Source organism: Gracilinanus agilis, chromosome 2 (assembly GCF_016433145.1).
Source record: "Gracilinanus agilis isolate LMUSP501 chromosome 2, AgileGrace, whole genome shotgun sequence".
NCBI lineage: Eukaryota > Metazoa > Chordata > Mammalia > Didelphimorphia > Didelphidae > Gracilinanus > Gracilinanus agilis.
The window spans coordinates 688,743,726-688,767,895 of NC_058131.1; the positions used below are offsets into that span (position 1 = coordinate 688,743,726).

The 24,170-nt window shown below is 44.7% G+C and overlaps 1 protein-coding gene across 1 annotated transcript in view; it reads right to left on the bottom strand.

Annotated features, from left to right (window-relative positions):
• Positions 1-1,458: 1,458 nt before the first annotated feature.
• The window catches only part of MMRN2 (multimerin 2), a 44,385-nt gene continuing 21,673 nt past the window's right edge, over positions 1,459-24,170 (bottom strand). The window contains exons 2-7 of the mRNA XM_044662887.1: positions 14,658-14,786; positions 14,104-14,210; positions 13,160-13,240; positions 11,755-11,928; positions 8,917-10,773; positions 1,459-1,859 (exon numbers count right to left, since the gene is read on the bottom strand). Of these exons, the coding sequence (XP_044518822.1) occupies positions 1,459-1,859; positions 8,917-10,773; positions 11,755-11,928; positions 13,160-13,240; positions 14,104-14,210; positions 14,658-14,786 (2,749 nt within the window). The remainder of the gene's footprint in view (positions 1,860-8,916; positions 10,774-11,754; positions 11,929-13,159; positions 13,241-14,103; positions 14,211-14,657; positions 14,787-24,170) is intronic.

Sequence of the window (24,170 nt, forward strand, 5' to 3'; positions counted from 1 at the left end):
AAGTTCAGGATTTTGCAATAAACTGTATGACCTTGGAAAAGCTCTTCCCCTGTTCTGGCCTTCTGTTTATTCTTCTGTCAAATAAGATGCTCTCAGAAGCCCCCTGGAGACCAGTTACAGGAGAGCTGCAACGAGGGTTCTTTAGAAATTTAAAAATTAAATTAAATTAAAAATTAAAATTTAAAAATTTAAGCCTTGCATCCTTGAGGGGAATCAGCAGAGACCCTGCTAGCTACATCACTAGGACCAGGGCTGGGGAGATTTACGGAGTGGAATGGAAGATGGGGAAGAAGTAGGGCAAGACCTGGCTAGAGAAGAACTTCCCTGGGGTGAAGCCCCCAGAAGAAGAAGGAGGCAGTGATCTGGTAGCTTCCTACGTGATGAATTCTTCTTACTAACCAGGGCCTGGCAGGAATGTCTAATCAGCTAAGGGGTAGAACGTGATTTCAATCCCCTGATACATTTGTCAAATTGTTCTTGATCCCTTTTCCCCATTTAGACTTTTAGCAGACGTGAGAAATTAAGGAAATCAATTTCCAGTTTAAAATTTTTAAAAATTCACCCCAGAATCCCTCGGTCTCACTTTAAAGATTCTTAAACGGAAGGGGAAGGATTTGTTTAGCAATAAAAGGGAAATCTGCAGGTGCTGAGGGAAGGACCCAGGGGCACCCGTTTCTTCTCCCTTCCCTAGTCTGGAAAGCAGGAAGGGTGGCCTGGGTGTTCTCTAAGGCCCTTCTTACTCGACAAGGGGACGGAGTTTATTTAGGCAGATCCGCTTTCCCCTCCATTTCCCAGAGATGCGAAGTTGCTAGCGCTGCCGGAAGAGTATTCTGGGGGGAAAACATCGGTTCCGACGAGCTGCCGTTTTCTGCAGTCGGTCCAGTCTCCCAGTTTTCCTGGATGTCTCCAGCATTCATTAGAACCGGCCTCCGGAGGGGCACAGACGACATTTGGGCCCTTCCCGGGACTCTCCGGAGGCGGGTTCTAATGAATGCTGGAGACATCCAGGAAAACTGGGGCCAGGGTTTCCTAAATGCCGGTTGCCTTGGCCAGACTTCTGGGGTCTCCCCCCTCAAGCGAGGTAGAAAAAGAATGGAAAAGAAACCGAGGGGAGGAATAGGTTTGAAGAGTTCTAGGAAAGGTGGGGAGCCCCGTCCGAAAAGGACGGGGGAAGGGGGGGAAGAGGGCGGAGCAAACCCCCTCTCTTCCCTCTCCCCCCAGCCCAGGGCTTCCGGTCTACCCTGCCCAGCCCCCGGGGAGCGGGCTTGGGGGTCCTCCGGCCAGAGGGAAGGACTCCACGCTCCCAAGGAGTTTTCTTTTGCCCTCCAGAAAGAGCCGACCTCAAAGCGCCCGCTGCGCCAGAGCCGAGGGCTTCCCGGGAGCCTGGAGAGCTACAGAAATCACGGTCCGGCCAGCCACGGCCTCTTGGGGAAGGGGAATCGGGCCGGGGCTCCGAGTTCAAGTCTTGAATACCAAGAAACCGCCCAGCGCCGTCCCGTTGGGATCCCTCCTGGCCAAGGAGCCCCGCGTGAGCTCGAACCACACCCTCTCTCCCTTCTGCATCTCGGCCAGCACGAAGGTGGCCGCCGAGCTTCCTCCCGCCGCCGCGGGCGCCTCGGAGCCCCCGGACACCACCGACGTTCGGAGCCGACCCCCGAGCACGAGCTGGCCCTCGGCCGGCCCCGGGCCGAACTCGACGCTCACCGCCAGCAGGTAGACGCCGCGCTCCGGGGCTCGGAAGAAGCCGTGCTCCACCGAGTAGCCGCCCCCGACGTTGAGGTAGGTGACGTTGAACTTCACCGGCTGCCTCGGGCCGTGGCTCCCGTGGGGGGAGCCGGCATAGAAAGCCACCGAAGGCCCTGGAAAGCAGACAGAAAAGACCCTGGTCACCGGGGGACGCGCGAGAGGCTGGGGAAGGCATTCAGCTTGGAGCCCCGGGGCGCGAGTTCGAAACCTGGCACTGCCTGCGTGACTTGGGTAAAATAAGGCTGGAGGGAAAGGGGCGGAGAGAGCTAGATGAGCCCGCGTCCTGGGCGAAGCCCTTTCCGCCAGAGAGAGCGAGCGAGCGAGCTGCAATTATTCCCATTGTACAGATGAGAAAACTGAAGCTCGTGCCTTGCCCAATTCCACACAGCCAAGAATACCAGGAGGAGATTCCAGCGTGCATCTCCTGGGCCAAGGCTTGCACTTTTCTTAAACCAGCCCATTTTCCCCACCGGTACCTCATTCCCAGGGCAAAGGGATTAAAATAGTTAACAGTAATACTAGCTACCACCTGTACAGCGCTTGCTGTGTGCCAACAGGGTTAAACGATATAATTATGATCTCATTCAAACTTCACAACGAGCCTGGGAGGAAGGTGGTGTTTTTATCTCTATTTTACAGATGAGGAGACTGAGGCAGGCACGTTTAAGTGGCTCGCCCCAGAGCCACATAGTGAGGGATTGTCTGGGGTCACATTTGAATTCAGGTCCGCAGGACTCCCTCTGAACTCCCTTGGGTTATTTAGCTGCCTCAGTTATCCAGAACTGGAAATTGGATCCCAGCCCCTCCCTCTCCCATTTCATTGGCTTCAACAAGCTTCTTTCTTTCCTCCCCCTTCAATCTGACAACTGGATGATAGAATTTCAATAAAGTAATCTGCTCCCACTGGCGTGCATGGAGCTGCAGAGAGTTGGGGTCCAAGCCCTGGTGTTGCTTCTATCCAACTGAGTTGCAATGACTTTTTTTTTTCTTATGAAGGGAAGACATTTTATGTTCTGATATACTTCCTTGAGACTTATTTTTCCAAAGCAAACAAAAATTAATCCTTAAGAACTTATTGAGCCCCTGCTGTATGCCCAGCACTTATCAGGGTGCCCTGGTATCTATGAAAGATTGATGGTGGATTTAGAATTGGAAGGAGCCCCAGAAGTCATCTAATCTGACTTCCTCATTTTACAAATAGAGGAAGAGGGAATTTACCAACAAGATCCCTAAAATAGTAAATAGCAGAGTTGAGATTTGAACCCATCTCTTCTGACTCGTAAAATGACATTCCTCTGCATCACATTCATATAACATGGTGATCTGAACAGTTCTGAGATCTTGGCATAGTGTAATAAAAAAACAAACAAACCTTTTTTTTCCAAAATAATTTAAAATGAAATACATAATGATATATTTAATTTATTTAATAAAATAAAATAATTAAAAAATTATTGCTTTTACTACTAATCTAGGGGATTTATTAGAGGGGGGTGGGGTTCAAATTTCTCACCTGCTTGTAGTTTCAGGCAGCATTCTTTCACACTGAAGGGGTTATGAGCGTTCTTTGAAATTCCTTCTAGCTGACTGGCTGTGCAGGTTCCTTTGCCCCCTCCCACCTCATCCCCTCTATTAAACTTTAACAAAACTGTTCTGTTCCCCTCCAAGGCCTCTTTTGATCTTTTCTTATCTATTTTAACAATTTTGTTGCAGTCTGAGGTGAACTGTGGCCACAATTCCCTCCTCTGTCGTCTTTTAAGGTTTACCAAGTGTTTTCCCAGGTAGCTCTGTGAGATAGGTGGCCTTTGTATTATTATCCTCATTTTACAGATAAGAAAACGAAATCCTTGAGATGCTTAACAACGTGTCCAGGCTCAAAAAGCTGAATAGAAATTTTACTTTGGTTCCTGCCCGAGTTAACAATTTTCTTATTATATTCTTTATTGACATTCTCATCTAATGAAAAATGGCACTCCTGCTTGCCCCCATCTTAATCTAGTGCACTGGAAAGAACCATGGATCTCAAGCCAAAAGATTTAGGTTTATAGCCCACCTCTTCTGCTGACTAGATGTGTGAACTTGGGTGAGTCACTTGAGCCTCAGTTTTCTCATGGGTAAAATGAGGAATTTGGACTACATGATCTCTAAGGTTTCTTCTAGCTCTAAATCTATGCTAAGATAAAGTGGAGTCATTTGGTCAGGAGATATCTGCTATTTCTTGCTTCCCAAAATGCTCCACTGATGAAAAATGTAATAACTGCTAGACTAAGGCATATAAGTTGAGAAGCAGCTAGGTGCATGGTCGATGGAGCACTGGACCTGGAGACAGGAGGACCTGAGTTCAAATCCCATCTTAGTTGCTAGCTATGTGATTTTAGGTAAGTTATTTAATCTCTCTCAGCTCAGGTTCCTCTGTAAATTAAGGTTAATCATAGCTCCTACCTTCCAGGACTCTTGTGGGGTGCCAATGAAATGACATGCCAGCACTATATAAATGGGAGCAATTATTATGAGTTTGACCTCCTCTCTTCTGGTCTCTATTCGCATCAGAAGAATCTAGAGCTGGAAGTGAATTTTGAGATCATTTATAGAAGAGGAAACCTGGGGTCTAAGGAGTGTCACTAACATGCCCTTCAAACTGGGACTCACCTCTGGGCTTTCTGGCATTAAGTCCTCTGCTCTTTCCACTGAGCCCTCCTGCCTCTTTTGATTCTCCTATTGACCCTGTGCATTAAGCAAGCAGATGCTTTCACCATCTACATCTTACAAAAAAAAGAAACCTCAAGGTCCAGAAAGAGGGGGCACATAATGAGTCAGGGACAGTACTGGAAGGAGAACCCCAGTTCAATTTTATTTATCTGTCTTTCTATTTATCTATCTATTCACTCATTTATTTATTTATTTATTTATTTATTTATTTGTTTATAAATCCTTACCTTCCGTCTTAGCATCAATACCATGTATTGGTTCCAAGGCAGAAGAGTGGTAAGGGGGGGCAATGGTGGTCAAGTGACTTGCCCAGGGTCACACAGCTAGGAAGTGTCTGAGTCCAGATTTGAACCCAGGACCTCCCAACTCTGGGCCTGGTTCTCAATCCACTGAGCCACCCAGCTGCACCCCCCAGTTCAATTTTGTCCCAGAGTAATTTGTTTGTACAATTTATCCATTCTACAAACTTATAGAATTGCTTGCATGTTATCTCTGCTGTTAGAAAGAAAGCTCATTGGAGGCAAAGACTGCCTTTGCCTCCTTTGGCATCCCCACACTGGACACATTATAAATACTTAATAAATGCTTATTGCTATAATAAATCCTTACTGACTTGTAGGGAGTAAGATTCTGGCCATAAGCATGGCATAGTGAAAAGAATACTTGATTGTATATCAGGAAAACTGGGTTCAAATCCCAACTCAGCTGTGTGACCCTGAGCAAATAACTTATCGCATCTGAGACCACATGGTCTCCTGTAAAATAAAGGGATCCAGCAGGGTCCTCTCAAAATCCTAGGAAAATGGCCCCCTTCTTGCATCCCTTTAAAAACAAAACAGTAGTCTCTTTTCACTAACTTGGAATGGCGTTCTCTCATTAACTCAAGGCTTTTTGAGCCCAAGGGACCCCTCATTGAAGGGCTCCCAACAGGATCAGCCACTCTTTAGGAGTTTGCAGAGCATTTTACAAATATGATCTCCTTTGATCCTCACAACAGCCCCGAGGCAAGAGCAGCTCTTATCCTCAATCCCATTTTACAGATGAGGAAAGTAAAGAAGACAGAGGTGAAGTGACCTGTCCCTGGTCCCACAGTCAGTATCCGAAGCTGCATTTGAACTTAGGTCTTTCTTCCTGACTCCGGGTCACTCTCTAAGCAGAGAACCATGGGCCCCTGTATGGTAGAGGGTCCTCTTTCAGACTCCTTCCTACGCCTTTTCTGCTCTGAGATGCTGAGTCTTCAATGGGAAGATCCAGAATCCTGGAGAGGGGCTTTGGCCACCATGTAATTTTACTGGCTGCCAGCAGGTGGGGCTGCAACACAGCAAGTCAAGGCAGCAGGCTCCGATGTCAGTTTCGATGTCAGTTTCTCGGTTGGTCCCTCCCGAATCTAGACCGGTGTAGGAAGGAGAGAAACTAGGGCTGCGGGCTGGAGGCTTCTCTATGGAAAGGGGACGGTGGGGGAGTTCCTGCCTCCTCCAGGAGGATTCCCAGCTTCCCAGCTGAAAAGGAACTGACCTGGGACCAGGAAGAGGAGCCTGCTATTTGGAAAGCCCAGGGCTGGCTGCTGCAGTCCCATAGACGGATAATTGCTGGAGGTCCCTGCTCTTATATACAGGAATCTTCTCTGGGGGAAATGACACAAGAGTGAGATAAATGGAGGAGAGCCGTCCAGGCAGAGAGTCACGGTGGGGACAGGAGGAAGAAGAGATCACGCTTCATTTCAGCTGGGGAGCAAAGGGATGAGAGTTGGGGCAGGGTGGTGCGGGATTAGAATTCGAGCAGGAGGCAGGCAACCTCTGGGTGCAGTGCAGTGTTCTGGCCTTGAAGTTAGAGGTCCTGAATTCAGATCCTTTTCTGCCGCTGGGCATTCCCCACTGATCTTAGGCAAGTCCCTAAACCTGTCTGGGTTTCCTCAGTTGTTCAATGTATGGAGTGGGGGGGGTGGGAGGGGGGATGATCCTTTCCTAAGGTGTCTTGCAAGTTAAGTAACTTGCCCAGGATCACCCAACTCAGAAGCATCTGTGGTCAGATTTGAACTCAGGACCTCCCATCTCCAAATCTGGCTCTCTAACCCCTAAGCCATTTGCTGCCCCTGGGAATAACTCTTGCTCTATTGTATTCTTCTGCCTGTTATTTCTATAGTACTTTGTAAAAGAAACTTGGAGTCAGGAAGACCTGAGTTCAAATGTAACCTTAGATACTTACAAATTGGGTGGCCCTAAGCAAGACACTCAACCCCTGCATGCCTCAGTTACCTCATCCGTAAAATGGGGATGATAATAATACCCTTCTCCCAGTGTTGTTGCAAAAGTCAAATGAGATAATATTTATAAAGTGCTTCACAGTGACAGGCATGTAATAAGTGCCATATAAATATCAACGAGTAGGAGGAAGAGTAATGGTAGTAGTAAGAGGAAAATCAGAGGAGAGGGGTGTCTTCAAACCCAGGGAAAATTATCAAATTCATCCCAGTAACTGCCATTGCTTTCTTTAGTTTTAGCCATTTCTGGAAAGTGTGTTTCTGCTTCTAGCCTAGTTCAGGAAGGATCTCAGAGATGTCCCTTTCTTGTGGCCGCCAGTTACCCAGATTTCTGACAGAAGTGGTGTTTCCTCTGGGAAATTATAACGCTTGATTGAATAATGTTAGGCAAAATCTCATCTCCACTGTGAGTACAATGACTGCATCCTTTGAAGCTGAAAAATGCGAATGAGTTGAACCTCCTTCTCCTGCCTTGAGCCCCATTTGCAGGAAGGTACAGACATGGTGCACCCCTGAACTCAATTTATTTCTCTTCCTAGGCTCCTGACTCTAGGGGTTATTTGCTCAGCTCCATTAATTGCACGATTGGCAATTCCTGAGTGCTGACTGATTGGGGAAACAGCTTTGTTTACAAGTTATTGCCTCAAAGGCTCAAGTAAGGCGGAAATGTTCTTGCTATGGAACAGAATTCCATTTGGATTTTTCATTTAGTATTTAAGTTAGGCAGCTCTGTTTGGATGTTTGGTTAAAAAAGATAATGCTAGAGAAATAACAGACTGTGGGAAAGTGTGCAGGTCTAACCCTGCCACTCCCCTAGTCAAGAAACATCAGTGACTCCCTCAGACTGCCAGGAACAAATAGAATTTCTTCTTATTGCTGAAGTCTCTTCACATCCTGGCCCCTTCCTAGCTCTCCAGTCTGTTTATACTTTTTTCACTTCCTCTACGTAGTCCTACTTATTGCTCCTTGCATGCCACATTCCCATCTCTCATTTCTACTCTGCAGTGGCTGTCCCCTCTTCCTGAAAGCTCTCCAGTTTGCCCTCCCCAGCTTCCTTCAAGACTCATCTCACATCCCACCTTCTACAGGGACCCTTTCCCAGTGCCCTGTCCCCACCCCAGGCAACTACAACTAAAAATCACACAATGATGCACTGATTCTGTCTTTGGTAGGTGTATTGTGTGGCACGTTCATTCTCTTGTCTCAAGCTTGAACGTCTATTTTAGACCCCACATCTATGGAAGTTATGTTTGATTCAGTATCTGGAAAATATGAATGCAGATACATGGTAGAAATGAGGCAATATATTAAAAATTCTTAGACAACCTTAACGTGTTGTATAAATGTTAGCTATTGCTATTACTGGGCAGTGAGGTAGCTCAGTAGATAAAGCACTAGGCATGGAGTCAGGAAGACTCATCTTCCTGAGTTCAAATATGGCCTCAGACGTTACTAGTTCTGTGTCTCTGGGCAAGTCACTTAACCCTATTTGCCTCAGTTTTCTCATCTGTAAAATGAGCTAGAAAAGGAAATGGCAAACCACTCCAGTATCTTTGTCAAGAAAACCCCAAATAGGGTCACAAAGAATCGAACACAACTGAAATGGCATTATTATTATTATTATTATTATTATTATTATTATTATTATTACAATTAGGATGGGTCTTGAACCTAGCCCTGAGGCTAGCTTTCTAGAAGGTCCTGTGGTGTAGCAGAGAGAGTCTTGCTAGATTTGGAGTCTCAGCACTTGGGTTTGGCTCCCAGCTCTTCTTCACCCTGAAGTCCCTGGCTTCCTCTGAGTTGACACTATAATCTGCCCTTCTCCAGCAAGCCTTCCCCCTTCCCTCTTAACTCCAGTGCCTTCCCTTTGCTGATTATTTCCTATTTATCCTGCCTCTAGCTTGCTTTGTAGATATTTCTCTGCATTAGATTGTGAGCTCCTCGAGGACAGGCCTCTTGGCTCTTTTTGTATCCCCACAGTGCCTGGTGCCACTTGGCAGGTGCTTAATAAATATTGGTTGATGGCTGGATTTGCCACCTCTGTCTGGCTTTTGGCAGGTTCCTTGGCTTTTCTGGCCCCCAGTTCCTCATCTGCAAAATGAGGAGGGTGGATTATTTGACCTTTAAGGTTCCTCCCAACTTTTAATCTATTTCCCTTCCTTTATGGAGATTTCCTCCCTCCCAACCCATCAAATGCCTACCTCTTCCAAGGAGCTTGGAGGACTGGTCACTCGTCCCGCTCTCAGAAAATGGCTGCTCTCCCCCTTTCTCCACTTGCTTCTTGTCCCTCTTTCGGTGAGACTCTTGTTCCCTTTGTGACTTCTTTCCCTTTTTGCTGAGGACAGACTGAAGCTTTCCCAGGTCCAGGCTGACATTAGTGACCACCAGCTCTTTGTAGTTGCCAAACAGGCTCTGGAACAGCTGGAGATGTTGCCCCAGGTCCTGTTTCATGGCCCTGACATCGCTCTGGAGGCTTTCCACAGACAGATTGAGGGGCAATAGCCTAGCAGGATGGCAGCATTCTTGACTGTTGCTTATCTGGGACTCGAATTTCTCAATCTGAGTGTTCAGGTGTGTAATCTCTCTCTTCAGTCCAATCAGGTCATTTTCTTGGAAGCCACCCCCATCTGAGGCTTCATGGTTGGGCTCCAGGTGTTCTGCCCTGTTTGGAGGTCGAGGTCCAGCCTCAACCTGTCCAGGGTCTGATGGCCTACGTTCCCCAGTACTCTCCAGTAAATCTACCCTCTCCCTGAGAGATTTCAGGTCCAAAGCCTGCTCCTTCAGTCTGTCTGATGTATAATCAAGGGCATCTTCAATTTGAAGGTAGGTTAAAGGCAACTCAGTGTCCTCCTCTTCAGTTAGCTCCTCCAACATCTCTTCTCCAAACAGAGTGGCCAGCACAGTCTGGTGTCTCAAGGCATCTTCCAGGAGGGAGCCAAAAGAATTGTTGAGGTAGCGGATTTCCCTGAAGATGTGCCTGTCCACTCTCTTTAGCCCTTCCACCTCTCCTGCCAGTGCCTGCACTTGGCCCTTGAGCCAGGCTGCACCCCCTTTACCTCTGGCAATTTCCTCCTTCTGGGCATCCACAGACAAGGCTAGGTCCTCCACAGCATTGCGCAGAGCCTTGACTGAAGAACTCTCCAGCATTTTCTGGTCCTCCAGGGTCAAGTGGGTTTCTTCTAGAAAACGAGTGGCATTTTTCTGGTCCTCCCGGAGGAGGCTGAGGTCAAAGTAGAGTTTTTGACAATTGCAGTCCTTCACATACTTCATCAGGTCAGAGTGGCTCCCCTGAAGGTGGTGGAGAGTGTAGTTCAGGTCCAGGATCTGCCTCTCAAATTCTTCTTTGATCTCCTCCATTATGAGGGACTTCTCCATTAAGATGACCCTGAGCTCCTCAATCATGGCTTTGTTGCTTCTCATGGTGGCCACCTGCCCTTCTAGCCTGGTGCCAAGCTCAAAGTTCTCATCTGAGTCTATGAAGAGCTCTTTGATATCTTCCTCATGTTTGACAAGGGTCTCATTGAGTTGCCTGAGGGCACTGAGGATTTCCTCTTCCCTCCTGCCAGAAGCAAAGTACAGCTCGGAGAGGTTGCTCTGTAGCTGTCCTAGCTTGACCTGTAGGTCATCTTGTCCTTCCTTGGATTCTACCGTGCTGGTATTGGCCAGTTGCAGTTGGATTTCCTGGGACTTCTGGAGTTTCTTCACCTTCAAATCAGTGTCTGCTCTGACTTCAGAGAGGTTGTGGTTCAAGACGAGTTGCTGGTCATGTAGCCGATTGTCGATGTCCTGCCGAAGCTGGTTGACTTTCAGAATGTTTTCCTGGACTTTGGACTCAAACTTGGTGCCTAGTTCCTGGAAGTCTGTCTTGGGCACAGCCATCTCCTGGAATCTCTCAATGCTGTGGCGATTGGCCTCCACTTCTTGTGATAGATTCCTTACCATGTGAGAGAGATTATAGAGGCTTTCATTGAAGCTTCTCCACATGGGGCTGAAATGATTTTTCAGGAAGGCTTCCACATAGGGTAAAAGAGCCTGATGAAGGGATTGATCTTCAGACCCTGTAAGCAACAGATGGAGGCATTTATATTGGGCCAAGGTAGATGGATCTCCCTTCCTGGACACTGACATAATGGCCTTGAAAGCATAATCAGGCTCTAGGTGGTGATGGAGCCTGAAGAGAGAAGATATTTCTCTCTTCTCTCCCACTCTATTTAACTAGCTAAGTGTGAATCATTTATGACTGAGAACTGATTGGCAATGCTCATTTCCCATGTCCTAGCCATAAAAAGTAAGGCATCATGAGAAGTGATAGGGCCATTGCATTCTGCCCTGGTCAGAGAATATCTGGAGTGTGGCATTTAGTCACACAGTGCCACATTTTTAGGAAAGCCATTTACAAGCTGAAGATATTCAAAAAGAGGGTAATCAGAATGGCAAGGGGTTTACAGACCATGTTATCTCAAGGTTGGTTGAAGGAACCAGGGCTGTTTAGACTAGAGAAGTAAAAGGTTCAGGGAGAACATGAGAACTCCCTCAAGTGTTCAAAGAGCTGTCATGATGAAGAGGAACTCAGAGGGCAGAACTGAGAGCAATGACAATATGGAAATTGTAGCTTTGGAATAAGGATCAATTCTCTAATAATTACGTCTGTCCACAGAGGGAATAGGTGCCTCGGGAGGTAGAAGGTTCCTCTGCACTGGTTTAGATGCTTTAGATGATGACCTGGGGTATGTGGTAAGGTGGGTTTGAGCTTAGATATGGATCTTACTATAAGGTCTCTAGGTCCCTCCTCAACTCTACAATTCAATGATGCCTTAGCCTTTCCCAAGATTTCTTACCCAAATACTTCCTCAGAGGTGATTAAACAACCATTTCTTCATGTCAACATATTTAAACAATTTACTTTTCAAGTAATCAATCAGCCAGTCAATATACATTAATTAAATACCTACTCTATTTTAGGCATTGTGCTAAGTGCTAGGCAATGTACTCAACTTAGGCAAGTTACTATACCTTGAACCAAATTAAAACTTGCTTACCAAGTCCAGTTAGATTTGCCTCCATCTCTTCGGCTGTATGGTTACTTTCTAGGGACTTCTGCAAATCCAGAAGATCACTGGTTGCCTGATGGATGTCATTCTGAAGGTCTTCTAAGAGGTTCTCCTGTTGCTCAATTGATCTCCGAAACTCACTGGGCTCTCTGGAAGGTGGAGCTGTTTATGAGATAGAGATTAATCATAACACAGTCCATAATACTTTTGTTCTCTAAGAAATGATGAGCAAGATATTTCAGAAAAAGCTGGAAAGACCCACATGAACTGATGCAGAGTGAAATAAGAAGAAACAGGAGAACATTGTATACAGTAACAGCAATATTGTGGAATGATCAACTGTGATAGACTCAGCTACTCTCAGCAATACAATGATCCAGGATAGTTCTGAGGGACGTAGGACAAAGAGTGCTCGCCACCTCCAGAGAAAGAACTGTGGGAGTCTGGATGCAGATCAGAGCAGATGATTTTTCACTTTAGTTTGTTTGGGTTTTGATTTTCGGTAGACATTCTCTTACAACATTGAACTATATGCATATAAATTTTTGCATGATAATGCAGGTATAATTCAAATCAAATTACTTTGCTATCTCTAAGAAGGGAGGGAGGAAGGGAGACAATTTGGATCTTATAACTTCAGAAAACTTATGAAGAAAATTGTTATTGCATGTAATTGGTGAAATAAAATATCTTAAAAAAATAATGCTGGCCATATATTTGGGGTTTGAGGTGGGAGAAAATAAGACCTCACCCTGACCTAGAGCTTAATTTATGAGGAACCATTGGAATCAAAGGCTCTGATCTGACATTCCAGAGGCTGGGAGTGACTCTATACTGCTCTCAGGTCAACATCTAGCATTTAAATTCCACCCTAGGTGATACCAAGAAATACCTTCTTGGCCCCTACCAGGTTTTGTCCACTTTTCCAAATGGAACCAAATTCTTCCATTCTATGAAAGGCATGAAGGATTATTTCTGAAATATGGCCTTCTGCTTTGAGTGATTGAAAGAAGCCAACAGATAGCCAAGCAATCATTTGAATTGGGTCTTGGGGTAGGAGGAGGTAGAGATAGAATGGAAACCTCTTGTGAAAATGTACTTTCTGATTCTGTCTCATCTCTCTGTCTCTAACTCTATTTCTCTATCTCTGTCTCTCCATCTCTCTCTTTACATCTCTTCATTGTACATACGTGTATACATACATATTCCTAGCACCCGACACATTGTAAGTGCCCAATAAATATTTGTTGACTGGCTGATAGTTCCCAGACCCAACCAAAGACAAAAGCTACTAGAGAAGATGGAGTCTGAGCACCTATATCTTTCAATCCCAGTGGCCTATGGCAATCAGTCCCCAGAGACCCAAGTTTCCCCAAGCAGGAGAGCATCGAACCAGTTTCATGTTCAAGAGCTTCTTCCCAGGGATCCTCCTTCCCAATTTTCTGGTTGTCCATTTCTGCGATCAGTGAAGGATCTGCCAAAGAGAGGTGGCAGAGGCGGTTAGGTCAGCGCATAGAGAGATGTTAAAATTCTTTGAGCAGGTAATTCAAAGAGTCAAGAGGATGGCCAGGAAATGACTTTGGCCATGTTTCTGAGTCTACCTTTCTTTCCACTAGGCTACCAGTATTTCAGAACTAGCCAGGAAAAGGGAAGGGCTGAGAAGGAGAGCCAAAGGTTGTCCAAAGCATTTGATGGAGGAGGAAGGAATAAGTAGGAATGGAAAGGGGATCATAGATTTTAAAGCTGGATGGCATCATGATCATCTTATCTGACTCTCCCCTCATTTTATAGATGAGGAAACTAGGCTTAGAAAAGACCCATTTAAAACACTGTTCAGTGATGCCAACCTGAGTGCAAACAGTATTGACTGACATTTATAAGATGCTTCAGAGATGGCTTTCTGTAGCAGAGTGGGGATGTAGAATCTGTGAGAGAGGGAAAGTGGGGTGGGCATTGAGGGTGCTATGTAGGGCAGGAGATGTAGAATATTGAGTCTGGAGTCAGGAAGAATTGATTTCAAATCCAGCCTCATGCACTAGCTGTGTGACACTGGACAAATCACTTGATCTCTGTTTCCCTCAGTTTCCTCAATCAAATGAGATAATATTGTAAAAAACACATAACATAGTGTTGACACATAGTAGACCTTTTATAAATGATTATTCTGTCCCCCTTCCCCTCTTCCTTGAATCTGAAGTAAGCTATGATTGGCAAGAAGAGTCTCATGGGAATGAGGATATTCTACTTAGTCATCTAGAGATTCTTCCCTAGGAATTCATGATCAAAGCTACCCCTTCCCCACCTCCCCATCTCTTATGACCTGGGGATTGGCCTTACCATAATGTTTGCAGTCAGTCCCAGTGTAGCCAGGACAACACTTCCAAACCACAGAGTTGTGGACTTTCTGCTTCACCTGGTATACTGGCTTCAGGGAGACCCGGTACCTGTAAGAGGAGGAGACCTTGGGGAACCATTGTTGACGCAGATGGAACATGCTTCTGCTCTTAGGAAAACCTGCAGCTTTGTAGATTGACTCTCGCCTCTATTCATTTCCCCCTGCCCCATCTGAGCAGCCCACTCTTCCCTGCTGCTTTCCTCTCTCTGGAACCTTCTTGTTCCTTCCAAGTCAGAGCAAGACACCCTGACAGTTTCCCTTGATGTCACCTCCAAACTGAGTGGAGAGGAGAGAGAGACAGAGTGAGACAGAGAGAGAAGAGGGGAGAGAGAGACAGACAGAGAGAGACAGAGACAGAGAGGGAGACAGAGAGAGAGTGAGACAGAGATAGAGACAGAGAAAAGAGGGGGAAGAGAGACAGACAGATAAGAGACAGAGAGGCACAGAAGCTCTTCTCTCATCAATCATCAATAAATATCACTTAAATCCCACTCACATGACTTTGACCTTCTGACAATCAGGAGTCCCAGGAGGACAGGGCTGCTGAGAATGGACAAGGAATTTCTCAGTTTTGCAGGAGGCTACATAGGTGATCAGCCTGGACTGCCGGTATGGGCACCAATTACTAGAAAGAAATGGGGAGGAAATCAAAGAATTACTCTTTAATGTTTATTTCATAGTATCTCAATCTCAACATTGGAAAAGCTCTTGAAAATCATCTTGTTTGAACTATATATGAAGGGGAACCCCCTCTACAATATTTTCAACCGCTTGTCTTCAAGCCTTTCCTTAAAGACCTCCAGAAATGGGGAACCCATTGCTTTTTAGGGCAGTTCATTCTGCTTTGGTCCAGAGTTCTGATTGTTAGGTCTTCCTAATGTTAAGCTGAAATCTTCTTTTCTGCAACTTCCATTCATTCATACTAATTCTGCCCTCTGGTGCCAAGTAGTATAACTCTAGACCCTTTTTTGTATAACTAGCCCATCAGATACTTGAATATAGTCTTCATTTTCCTCCTATCCCCATCTTTCAGCTGATACTCAAGGTTCTTCTTATCTAGATATGTCAGAAGCTGATTCCCTATCTGTGTATCATTTGTGAATATCTCTAGAATTCCCACAGCCTCACCCATCTGTGAAGTGCTTAGCCTAGAGTGTTTTTTTGGATCCATTAGCACTTAACATAAAGCTCCCCTTTTCAGTTGGAGAACCTGCATTATTAATTCCTATTCCTACCCTCTATAGGAGGATTGTTTGGAAGTCCAGACTGCTTCCTTTTCACCTTACCTCCAGGGCAGAGATTCTTTGCCTTTTTTTGTGTCATGGACCCCATGGGCAGTGTCTAGAGTAGCCAAGGGACCCTTTCTCAGAATGAAGTCTTAAATGAATAAAAATAAAATACAAAAGAATAGAAAGGAAATAAATTATATTGAAATATAGTTATCAAAAATATTTAAAAGACAAGTTTACAGATGGCACATCAAGAATCCTGGCTCTAGAGTTGTTTGCATTTTTCATTTTGGATCCTTCTTGGAATTTGCCAACTTTGACTTCATCAGCTTAGATGCTGTAGCACCCTAGGGCTAAGTATCCAGAGGAAGTAGGACAATAGCCATTTAAAGACTATGAACAAGGAAGACTTATGTTTCCTCCACCCCCTTTTTTTGACAGTTCTGGAGGTATAGGATACACATCAGCAAGGACAAGGAGACAAATAGCTTGCCCAGATTCACACAACAAAACTGGGGACAAAGCCAGGATTAGAATTTAGAGCTCAGAGCAGCAAGGTGGCACAGTTGGAGAGAGCACCGGGCCTGAAGCCAGGAGGACCTGGGTTTGCATCTGGCCTCAGACACTTCCTGACTGTGGAACCTTGGGCAAGTCACTTAATTCCACTTGCCTAGTCCTTACCCTTCTGTCTTAGAGTTTTTACTAAGACAGAAAGTAAGGTTTTAGAAACAAACAAAAAACTTAGAGCTCCATAATTCCAGCTTGTTTCTTTTCAATTTAATTTTTCCTATAAATAAAAAGTGATTTTCTCTCTTCCACCTCCCCTCCAATCAATGAAAAAGAAGAAAATAAAATTTGTAATAAATGAGTATATCTGTCTATCTATCTATATCTATCTATCTATCTATCTATCTATCCATATATCTATTCATCCATCTGTCTATCTATCTATCTATCTATCTATCTATCTATCTATCTATCTATCTATCTATCTATCTATCTATCCATCTACCTGTCTGTCTGTCTATCCATCCATCCATCTATCTATCCATCCATCCATCCATCCATCTATAAATCCATCCATCCATCTATCTATCCATCTGTCTGTCTGTCTGTCTGTTTGTCTGTCTGTCTGTCTAGAGATCCCTTTTTAAAGACCCTGTCACCTTGGTACAGTAGAAAAGACAATGTCTCTGGTTCACACTCTAGTCTTCCATTTTACCACCTTTGTGACATTCAGGTCATGTTCCTTCATCAGGTCACAGTTTCCTCATCTATACAATGAGGGGAGTAAACTAGTTGTCAGAAGCCAATTCCCTATGTGTGTATCATTTCTCTCCTGGTTGGCGGGTGATCAAAGTTCTCTCCACTCTGCCTTGCTGCCTCCCCTTTTTGCCTGGATTAGGGAACTAGGAAATGGCCAGATGCACAGTAGGATGGGTATTTAATAAATAAATGCTTGAGCAATCAAATAGTCCCCTTAACAGTTGTTAAGTGGACCTGTGTCTGGGGATACAGAGACAGGACAAAGGCAAGTTACCCTTAAGGAATTTATATTCTTTTAAGGGGATAGAGCATCTAAACCACTAAATAAAAAAGGATACACAAAGGACAGAATGTTTCCAGAGCTGCCCTTGAAGCCGGGTCCTCCTGGCTCCAGGTCCTGCCTTTGATTCTTTCAGGATCTTTGATCCTGGGCATTTCTCCAAGGCTAGAAGTTGCAAAAGATATGCTGGCCTGCTTTTGGAGAGAGAATTTCCATATTTGGGAATTCCCTATGCCAATCATATTAATTACTCCTTTATTTTCATCAATGTTATCAATAATGATGATGATGAATTATTCTTATTATCTAGTATTTAATGCTTTAAGACTTGCAAAGCATATATTATTTGATCTCCCTTAACAATCTTGTGAGAGAAATGTTAGTGTCATTCTCATTTTTCAGATGGGGAAACTGAGACAAAGAGTGATTAAACTTGCCCCAACTTGCCCCAATCAGTAATTAGCAAGTGTCCAAGGCAGGATTCAAACTCAGATCTTCCTGAGTCCAAGACCCATAATTCTATCTGCCTAGCCTTCTAGCTGCCCTTAGCTATAATAATACAAAGTTATAGAAAACAATTTCAAGAGGGCGCTGGGCAGTGGAAATTGGGAAGGAGACCAAATATATTTTCAAAATACCAGGCTGAGTCAGGGGGAGGGAATTTGGAAATGTCAGGGCATGATTATGGGGTGGTACTTGATATAAAATGCTTCATTGTTGTAAGAAAGGGTCGAGGGACAAGGGGCCTCTTTCTGATAAAGTTCCTTTGAACTCTGTGTGTGTGTGTGTGTGTGTGTGTGTGTGTGTGTGTGTGTGTGTGTGTGTGTATGTGTGTTCATACTTTATGTGGAAACTCAGGAACCAAAATACTGATAATTCACATTTTGAAGGAAAACACCCACACCAAATCTGGCCTTAGAACAATGGTCCACATCATAAATCACAGAGGGTGGGAACAGAGAAGGAATTTGAAGAGGCCATCACAATGGAAGAGGGAATCGACTTATTCTGCTAAGTTCTACAAGGCCAAACTGTAGAGAGCCATAAATAAACAGTTTAATCTGTAAATGTTATCAGATCCAGTTATAGCTGATGATTATAACTAATTGATGACTCCTTTCATTATTAAAAGTTTTCCTGTGTAATAAATCATTTTAATTTAAAGAAAATGGGGAAATATGTGGGAAGCCAATAAGAGAATAGATAAAAATCTGAGACTCCTCTTTTGACCCCTTTTGTGATCCTTGTGATTTCTTGTTGAAAAGTATTATGGCCTTATTGAAAAACTTTAAGTTCCTAGCAAAGCAGCAGTCAAATGGTTAACATTCTCCCCTTTGGTCAGAAATGCAGCCAAGCCTGAAACCTTCCTTTAGCTGGGCATTTGCCCCTGAGAAAAGTATTCTCAGACTTGGCTTGGTGATAACAAATATAGCTGAAAGTCCAGCCTGGTTCTTATCTTCACCTTAAAGCTTCTAAGCCTGTTGTATTGTTTGTGTTAAAAATACAGCTCTGTGTAGTTGTGGGAAATTATCTTTGTGCTTTTGGGTGAAAGGGAGTTTGAATTTCTTATATGATAAACTTGTGACTCAATGGCACTTTGGAGAAGCAGCTATGAGTTAACAGGCAAGATTGTCTCCCTGTCCATTATTTACTTATCAACTAAGCCGTCCTTATCAGATTATCAGAGATGATAAATAGATCTCAAGATCTATTTAATAGGGAGAATGGACACAAGATATAACTAAGTAGCATTTAGGCACAACATAAGGGAAATACTGAACAATCTGAGCTATCTAAAAGTGGACTGAGCTGCCTTAAGAGTCAGTGGGCTTCCCCTCATTGGATGGCTTCAAGAAAAGATTGATGGATGACTTGATGGATCCCCAGTGGTTTGGGGAAGGGCTTCTTGCTCAGGAATGGGTTCTGAGGACCAGGGTTCCAGAGTTGGAAGGAAAATCACAAGAGCATCTCATTTTATAGTTCCAGAGATGGGTTCTTACAAAAATAATATGAGGCAGAAATAAGTTGGAGTAGATGATCTTGGAGTTTTTTGAGACTCTCTGATTATGAGGAAGGTTCAGCCATGAATAGTGGGATATCAATCCAATATGTTGGCAGGAAGCATAGAGCTCAGACGAGAGATTTGCTAACTCCATCTGGAGAAGAAATCACTAAAGATGCCTGTTCTCAAGACCTGGTATCTTCAATGGAAGGTCAGAAGGTTAGATTGGAGTACGCATGCTAAGCAGTATGACCAGGATACTATGACATTCTAAAAATAGTCCTCTGGTATCTGGTACCCAGACCCTTATGGAGAATCATCCTATCCACTGGCTGCTGTACCATTTTTACTCAGCCAAAGTTGAGGGAATGAACTGGAAGCTGTGTGAAAACAGACCCATGATTTGGAATTTGCTTTCCAAGGACTATTCCCTGGTGTTGTGTCTACTATATGGGTCTGGGACAGTACGCCTTTTCTCCCAATCATCCAGACCTCACAAACATCTTGGACTTTTTTTTTCTTGCTCTTACCTTCTATATCCAATCTGTTTCCAAATCTTATTGATCCTTACACAAAATCTTTCATCTCCATCCCTTCTTTTCCCACCCTAGTTTAGGTTCTCATCACTTCTTTCCTAAGCCATTATAATGGCTTCCAAACTGGTCTCTAGCTTTTCTCTTTCCAAGCTAAATTTTTCTTCCTAATTAGCAGGCTTTGACCACATTCCTCTCAAAAAACATTCCACAGGGGCAGCTGGGTAGCTCAGTGGAGTGAGAGTCAGGCCTAGAGACGGGAGGTCCTAGGTTCAAACCCGGCCTCAGCCACTTCCCAGCTGTGTGACCCTGGGCAAGTCACTTGACCCCCATTGCCCACCCTTACCAATCTTCCACCTATGAGACAATACACCGAAGTACAAGGGTTTAAAAAAAAAAGAAAAAAAAACATTCCACAGCTCCCCACCACCAACACTGCTTGGTTTGGCATTGGGGATCACAAGGAAGGCCCTCCACAATTTGATTCCAGTGGATCTTTGGAGCCTTATTTCACAGTTCTACCCTTCAAGTACTGTAAGTGGTCCTTCCAGACAAGCCAAGCCACTGCTCCCCCAAGTCATTCTACATCCTCTTACCTTGACTCTGTGCCAGGTTGACCCTCATGTCTGGAAGTCATGCCCTGCTCTTCTCTTTCTATTGAAACCTTTCTCTAACTTTATGCCTCGGTCTGGGTGCCAGATCTTTTAAGCAACCTTCTCTTATTGCCCCAGCTTGAAGCAGTCTCCTCCCCCCCCTCTATATTTCTTCAAGGCATTTGTTTAAAAGTCCTCATTTGTCCTTACCTCAGTCTCCCTTAAATCACTTTAATTTTGTATGCATGTATAAAGGGTAATATTTCCTGTGGGCAGTTAGGCGATGCTAGATAGAGTGCCAGGCTAGCAATCAGAAAGACCTCAATTCAAATCCAGCTTCAGACATTTCCTAGCTATCTAACCCTGGGCAAGTCACCCAACCACTGTCTGCTTCAGTTTCCTCACCTATAAAATGGGAAATAAATAATAGCTTCTACCTCTGTGGGTGTTGTGAGGAACAAAAGAGATAACATTGATCAAGCCCTTAGTTCAATGCCTGGCATGTAGTAGGTAGTCTATAAATGCTTGTTCCCTCCATCCCCTCCCTTAAAACAACTCTTTTCCTATGAGCCTGTGCGGCAGTCCTACGGCATGATGGTACCCCCAGGATGACATTGTCATCAGCATCTAGGAGGAAACATGGCAGTTTTGAAGGCAGCACTAATGAGTCCCAAAGGCTAGGCAGGGAGGGGAGGTTCAGGGCCAGGACTAGCTCTAGCAATGGGATGCTGAGATGCAGGGTTACTTTTCCCCTTCAAGGATACCTTCCCCTTGGGCTGGGCACGCCTTGATGCTCCTGGGACTGAGATACCCATCATGCCCCAAGACCCCACCAGGGTCCTTCTCCTGTTGAATGAAGGGCCAAGGGAGGTAAGGAAAGATTGAACTGGCAGGCTTCCTGGGATTGACACTGAGAACGGTGATATTTAACGTAATTGAATGTAATATGTACATTGAACATAATGATAACATTCATAAAGTGCCTACTAAGTGCCAGGAATTATTCTATGGTTATCCCCACTGATCCTCCCAACAACCCTGGGGGTAGGGGCCGTTCTTATTTAGTCACCTGGTTTTCTCCTACGTTTCTGTTGAAATCACTAAATTGTCCTTTCTCCTACTACCGCCATATTGTACTATATGTTTGACAAGGCAACTGATCATGGGGAAGAAATCCAGAGAGAGCAAGGAATGGGAGAAGGTAGGAAACCCAACTCAACTGGATAGTTGACAGTCATAAGATGGGTCCTTTGGGGATCTTCTTCCTAAGGCTATGTGGTTTTTGAGGACAAGGAGTGGGGTCCTGGTTCGTGTCAATACTCCTAAGCATGACGTCTGCTCTCACTTGTCACTACCTGTTTTTTGGATAGAAACAAAAGGAATGAAATAAAATGAAATACCACAGATTTAGATCTAGAAGAGACCTCAAGCTATCTCCCTCATTTGAAAAAGGAAGAGTGGGAAGAAGCAAGGTACTGTGGAAAAGGTGGTGGATTTGGTGGTAGTGATTCTTGGTTCAGATGTTCACTTTGCCACTTAATGTATGGGTGGTTTTCAGCCAATCAGTTCATCTCTCTGAGCCTCTGTTTCCTCATATGCCAAATGATGGGTTTGGATTAGATGGTCCTGGCTCCATGATACTATGAAGCTGGGGCTCAGGGAAGTCAGACATGATCTAAGAGAATTGCCCTGTGGCCAATTCAATTCCAGTGCCAAAATCCCAGAGCCAAAATGGAGCCATTGTGTATGATATAAGGTAGAGTTTTGGAGGTCTGTATGTGTGTGTGTGACTAGAATCTTTGGGCTTGGAGAGTTTACGTGGATGTGCCTAGAGAGAGGTGGGAGGGATTCAAGTTGGCTTCCATTTTGTGTAGATGTTGAGTAGGTTGGCACATGGCCAGTCAGATTGGAAGTTGAGGACTGGTCCTGAGAAGAATTTGGGCGGAATGCTGTAATCAAAGTATGTCTTGCTTTGAAATGATGCTTGGAACGTGAGGAGGGAGGAGGAGGTAGAAGAGGGAGAGAGAAAGAGGCGAAGGAGAATTTATTTTTACCCTTCCTTTCCTCTTGGTTGTAGGGTGTGGAGTTCGTCTTAGATCCAATGGGAAGGTGACTCAACTAATAGAAAGTCAAGCCAACTAATAGAAAGTCAAGGTGGAAACAATGGCCAGTTTCCATTCCAAACAAAGGTCTGCTCACCTTCCTGTCTTGGGTCTCCCTGAAGGGCAGGTCTCGGGAGGTGGCCTCTCAGGAGACCCATTGATTTGGGGATAAAGAAAACTTTAGATACCAGCATAAATGGGTTCACCCACTTTCAAGGAATCAAGAAAGGCAACTTGTTCAGCCATCTGTTTAGTTCAGTGGTTATGGCTTGGGATAAACATTTATTCTTCAGGCTAAGTCATTTTTTTAATTTTAATTTTTAAAAGAACATAGAATTTAGAGGTGGAAAGGCCTGCAGAAGTGATCTAAACTCCCTCATTTTACAAATCAGATATCAGATCTAGAAATGTCTTTCCTAAGACCAAACTGGTGGCAAATAACAAAAGTAGGACTCAAACATAGATTCTTTAACTCCAGATTCTGTACTCTTTCCAAGGGCTGTGGCCCCTCTTCAAAACCAGAGAGTGGGAAATTCAGATGGGATCATCGTTTGACGGCACCTCTCCTCCCAAACTCAATTGTCTCTAGGCTTTAATTCACATGACTTCCATTTGCCATTTTGGATTAGACCAACGTGCCTTTCCTCTGAATACCTGACTTGCATCTGTGCAGGCCTGGCACGTCATCATCCCTTTCTGGGATTCAGCTTCCTTCTCTATAAAATAAGTGGGTTGGACTAGATGGCCTGGAAGGCCCTTTCCATTTCTAAATCCTGTGAACCCTAAGGAGGTTAAAAGAGAATTGCCATCTACCCAACATCCATTTCCCCCTCCCTTTTGCCTTGGGGAGGAAGAGATGATGATGGCTTGAAGGGTTTTGAAAGCTCTGCAGTGAGTGTGTCTAATGTCATTCCATCTCTGCAATGTTCTTGAGTGGAAAATAAAAGCCATCATGTTGGATTGGATCCATTCTTGTTGGCCTTCTGCCAGCTTCCCCTGAGTCCTGAGTCCTCGGGCATCTTCTCCTCCTGCCGTCCTTGCCAGACTCTTTCCCAGCCTGGGGAAGGGTCCGCAGAGGGCAGGGTGGTGATGCCTCTCTGACCCAGGGGCTGTGGCGATCCATCTCACCTGGGGCTTAATAGCAGGGGCAGTAAGAGAGAAGGAGGGTAGCCCAGTGGATGGCCTTCGAAACAGGAACTCTCGAGTTCAAGCCCTCCCTCTGGCACCGACAGGCTACATGACCCTGAGACAAATCACGTCACCTCTAAGTGTTTTCAGAAACCCTGTAAAACTCTCAGTTACTAGAAGGTGCTGACCTGACCTGGTGGAAGCAGTATCTTCCCCTGAGAGTTCCCTGTCTCGATGGAATCCCAAGTCTAGGGGCTCCAGGGCTTCTCCCCTCCTTTTCCTTCCAGGCAGCTGCTGTGGGTAGCCTGACAGAGCCCTCCCCACACACAAACTCACACGCTTTAGAGCTAGAAGCCCCCTGAGAGATCATCTAACCCAACCTCTCCAGTGAAGCTCAGATATCTAGTAGGTGCCAAGCATTGTGCGAGGCTAGAGATTCTGATCCATTAACAAGCACTTATTAAGCCTCTACTGTGTGTCAGCAACTGTGCTAAGCTTTAGAGATACAAAGGCAAAAACCAAACTAGATTCTGCCCCCAAAGAGTTTGTGTTCTGCTGGAGCAAGGCAAAAGGAATACAAAAAAGAGATGCAACACGAACATAGTTGAGTGAATAACACTGCGTCATTCTGGAAGGGAGAGGGCAGTGAAGCATGGTAGATAGCGTATAAGTGGAAATTTTGTACCTTTTGAACTATGTTCCCCAGAATTCCTTTTTATCTCCCAGCATTCCTTTCCCAGTGCCCCCATGTTTGGGTCTTCAATTATTGTTTATATAGTTGTGTAACTCTTTTCTCTCTCTCTCTCTCTCTCTCTCTCTCTCTCTCTCTCTCTCTCTCTCTCTGTCTCTCTCTCTCTCTCTGTCTCTTATACACAT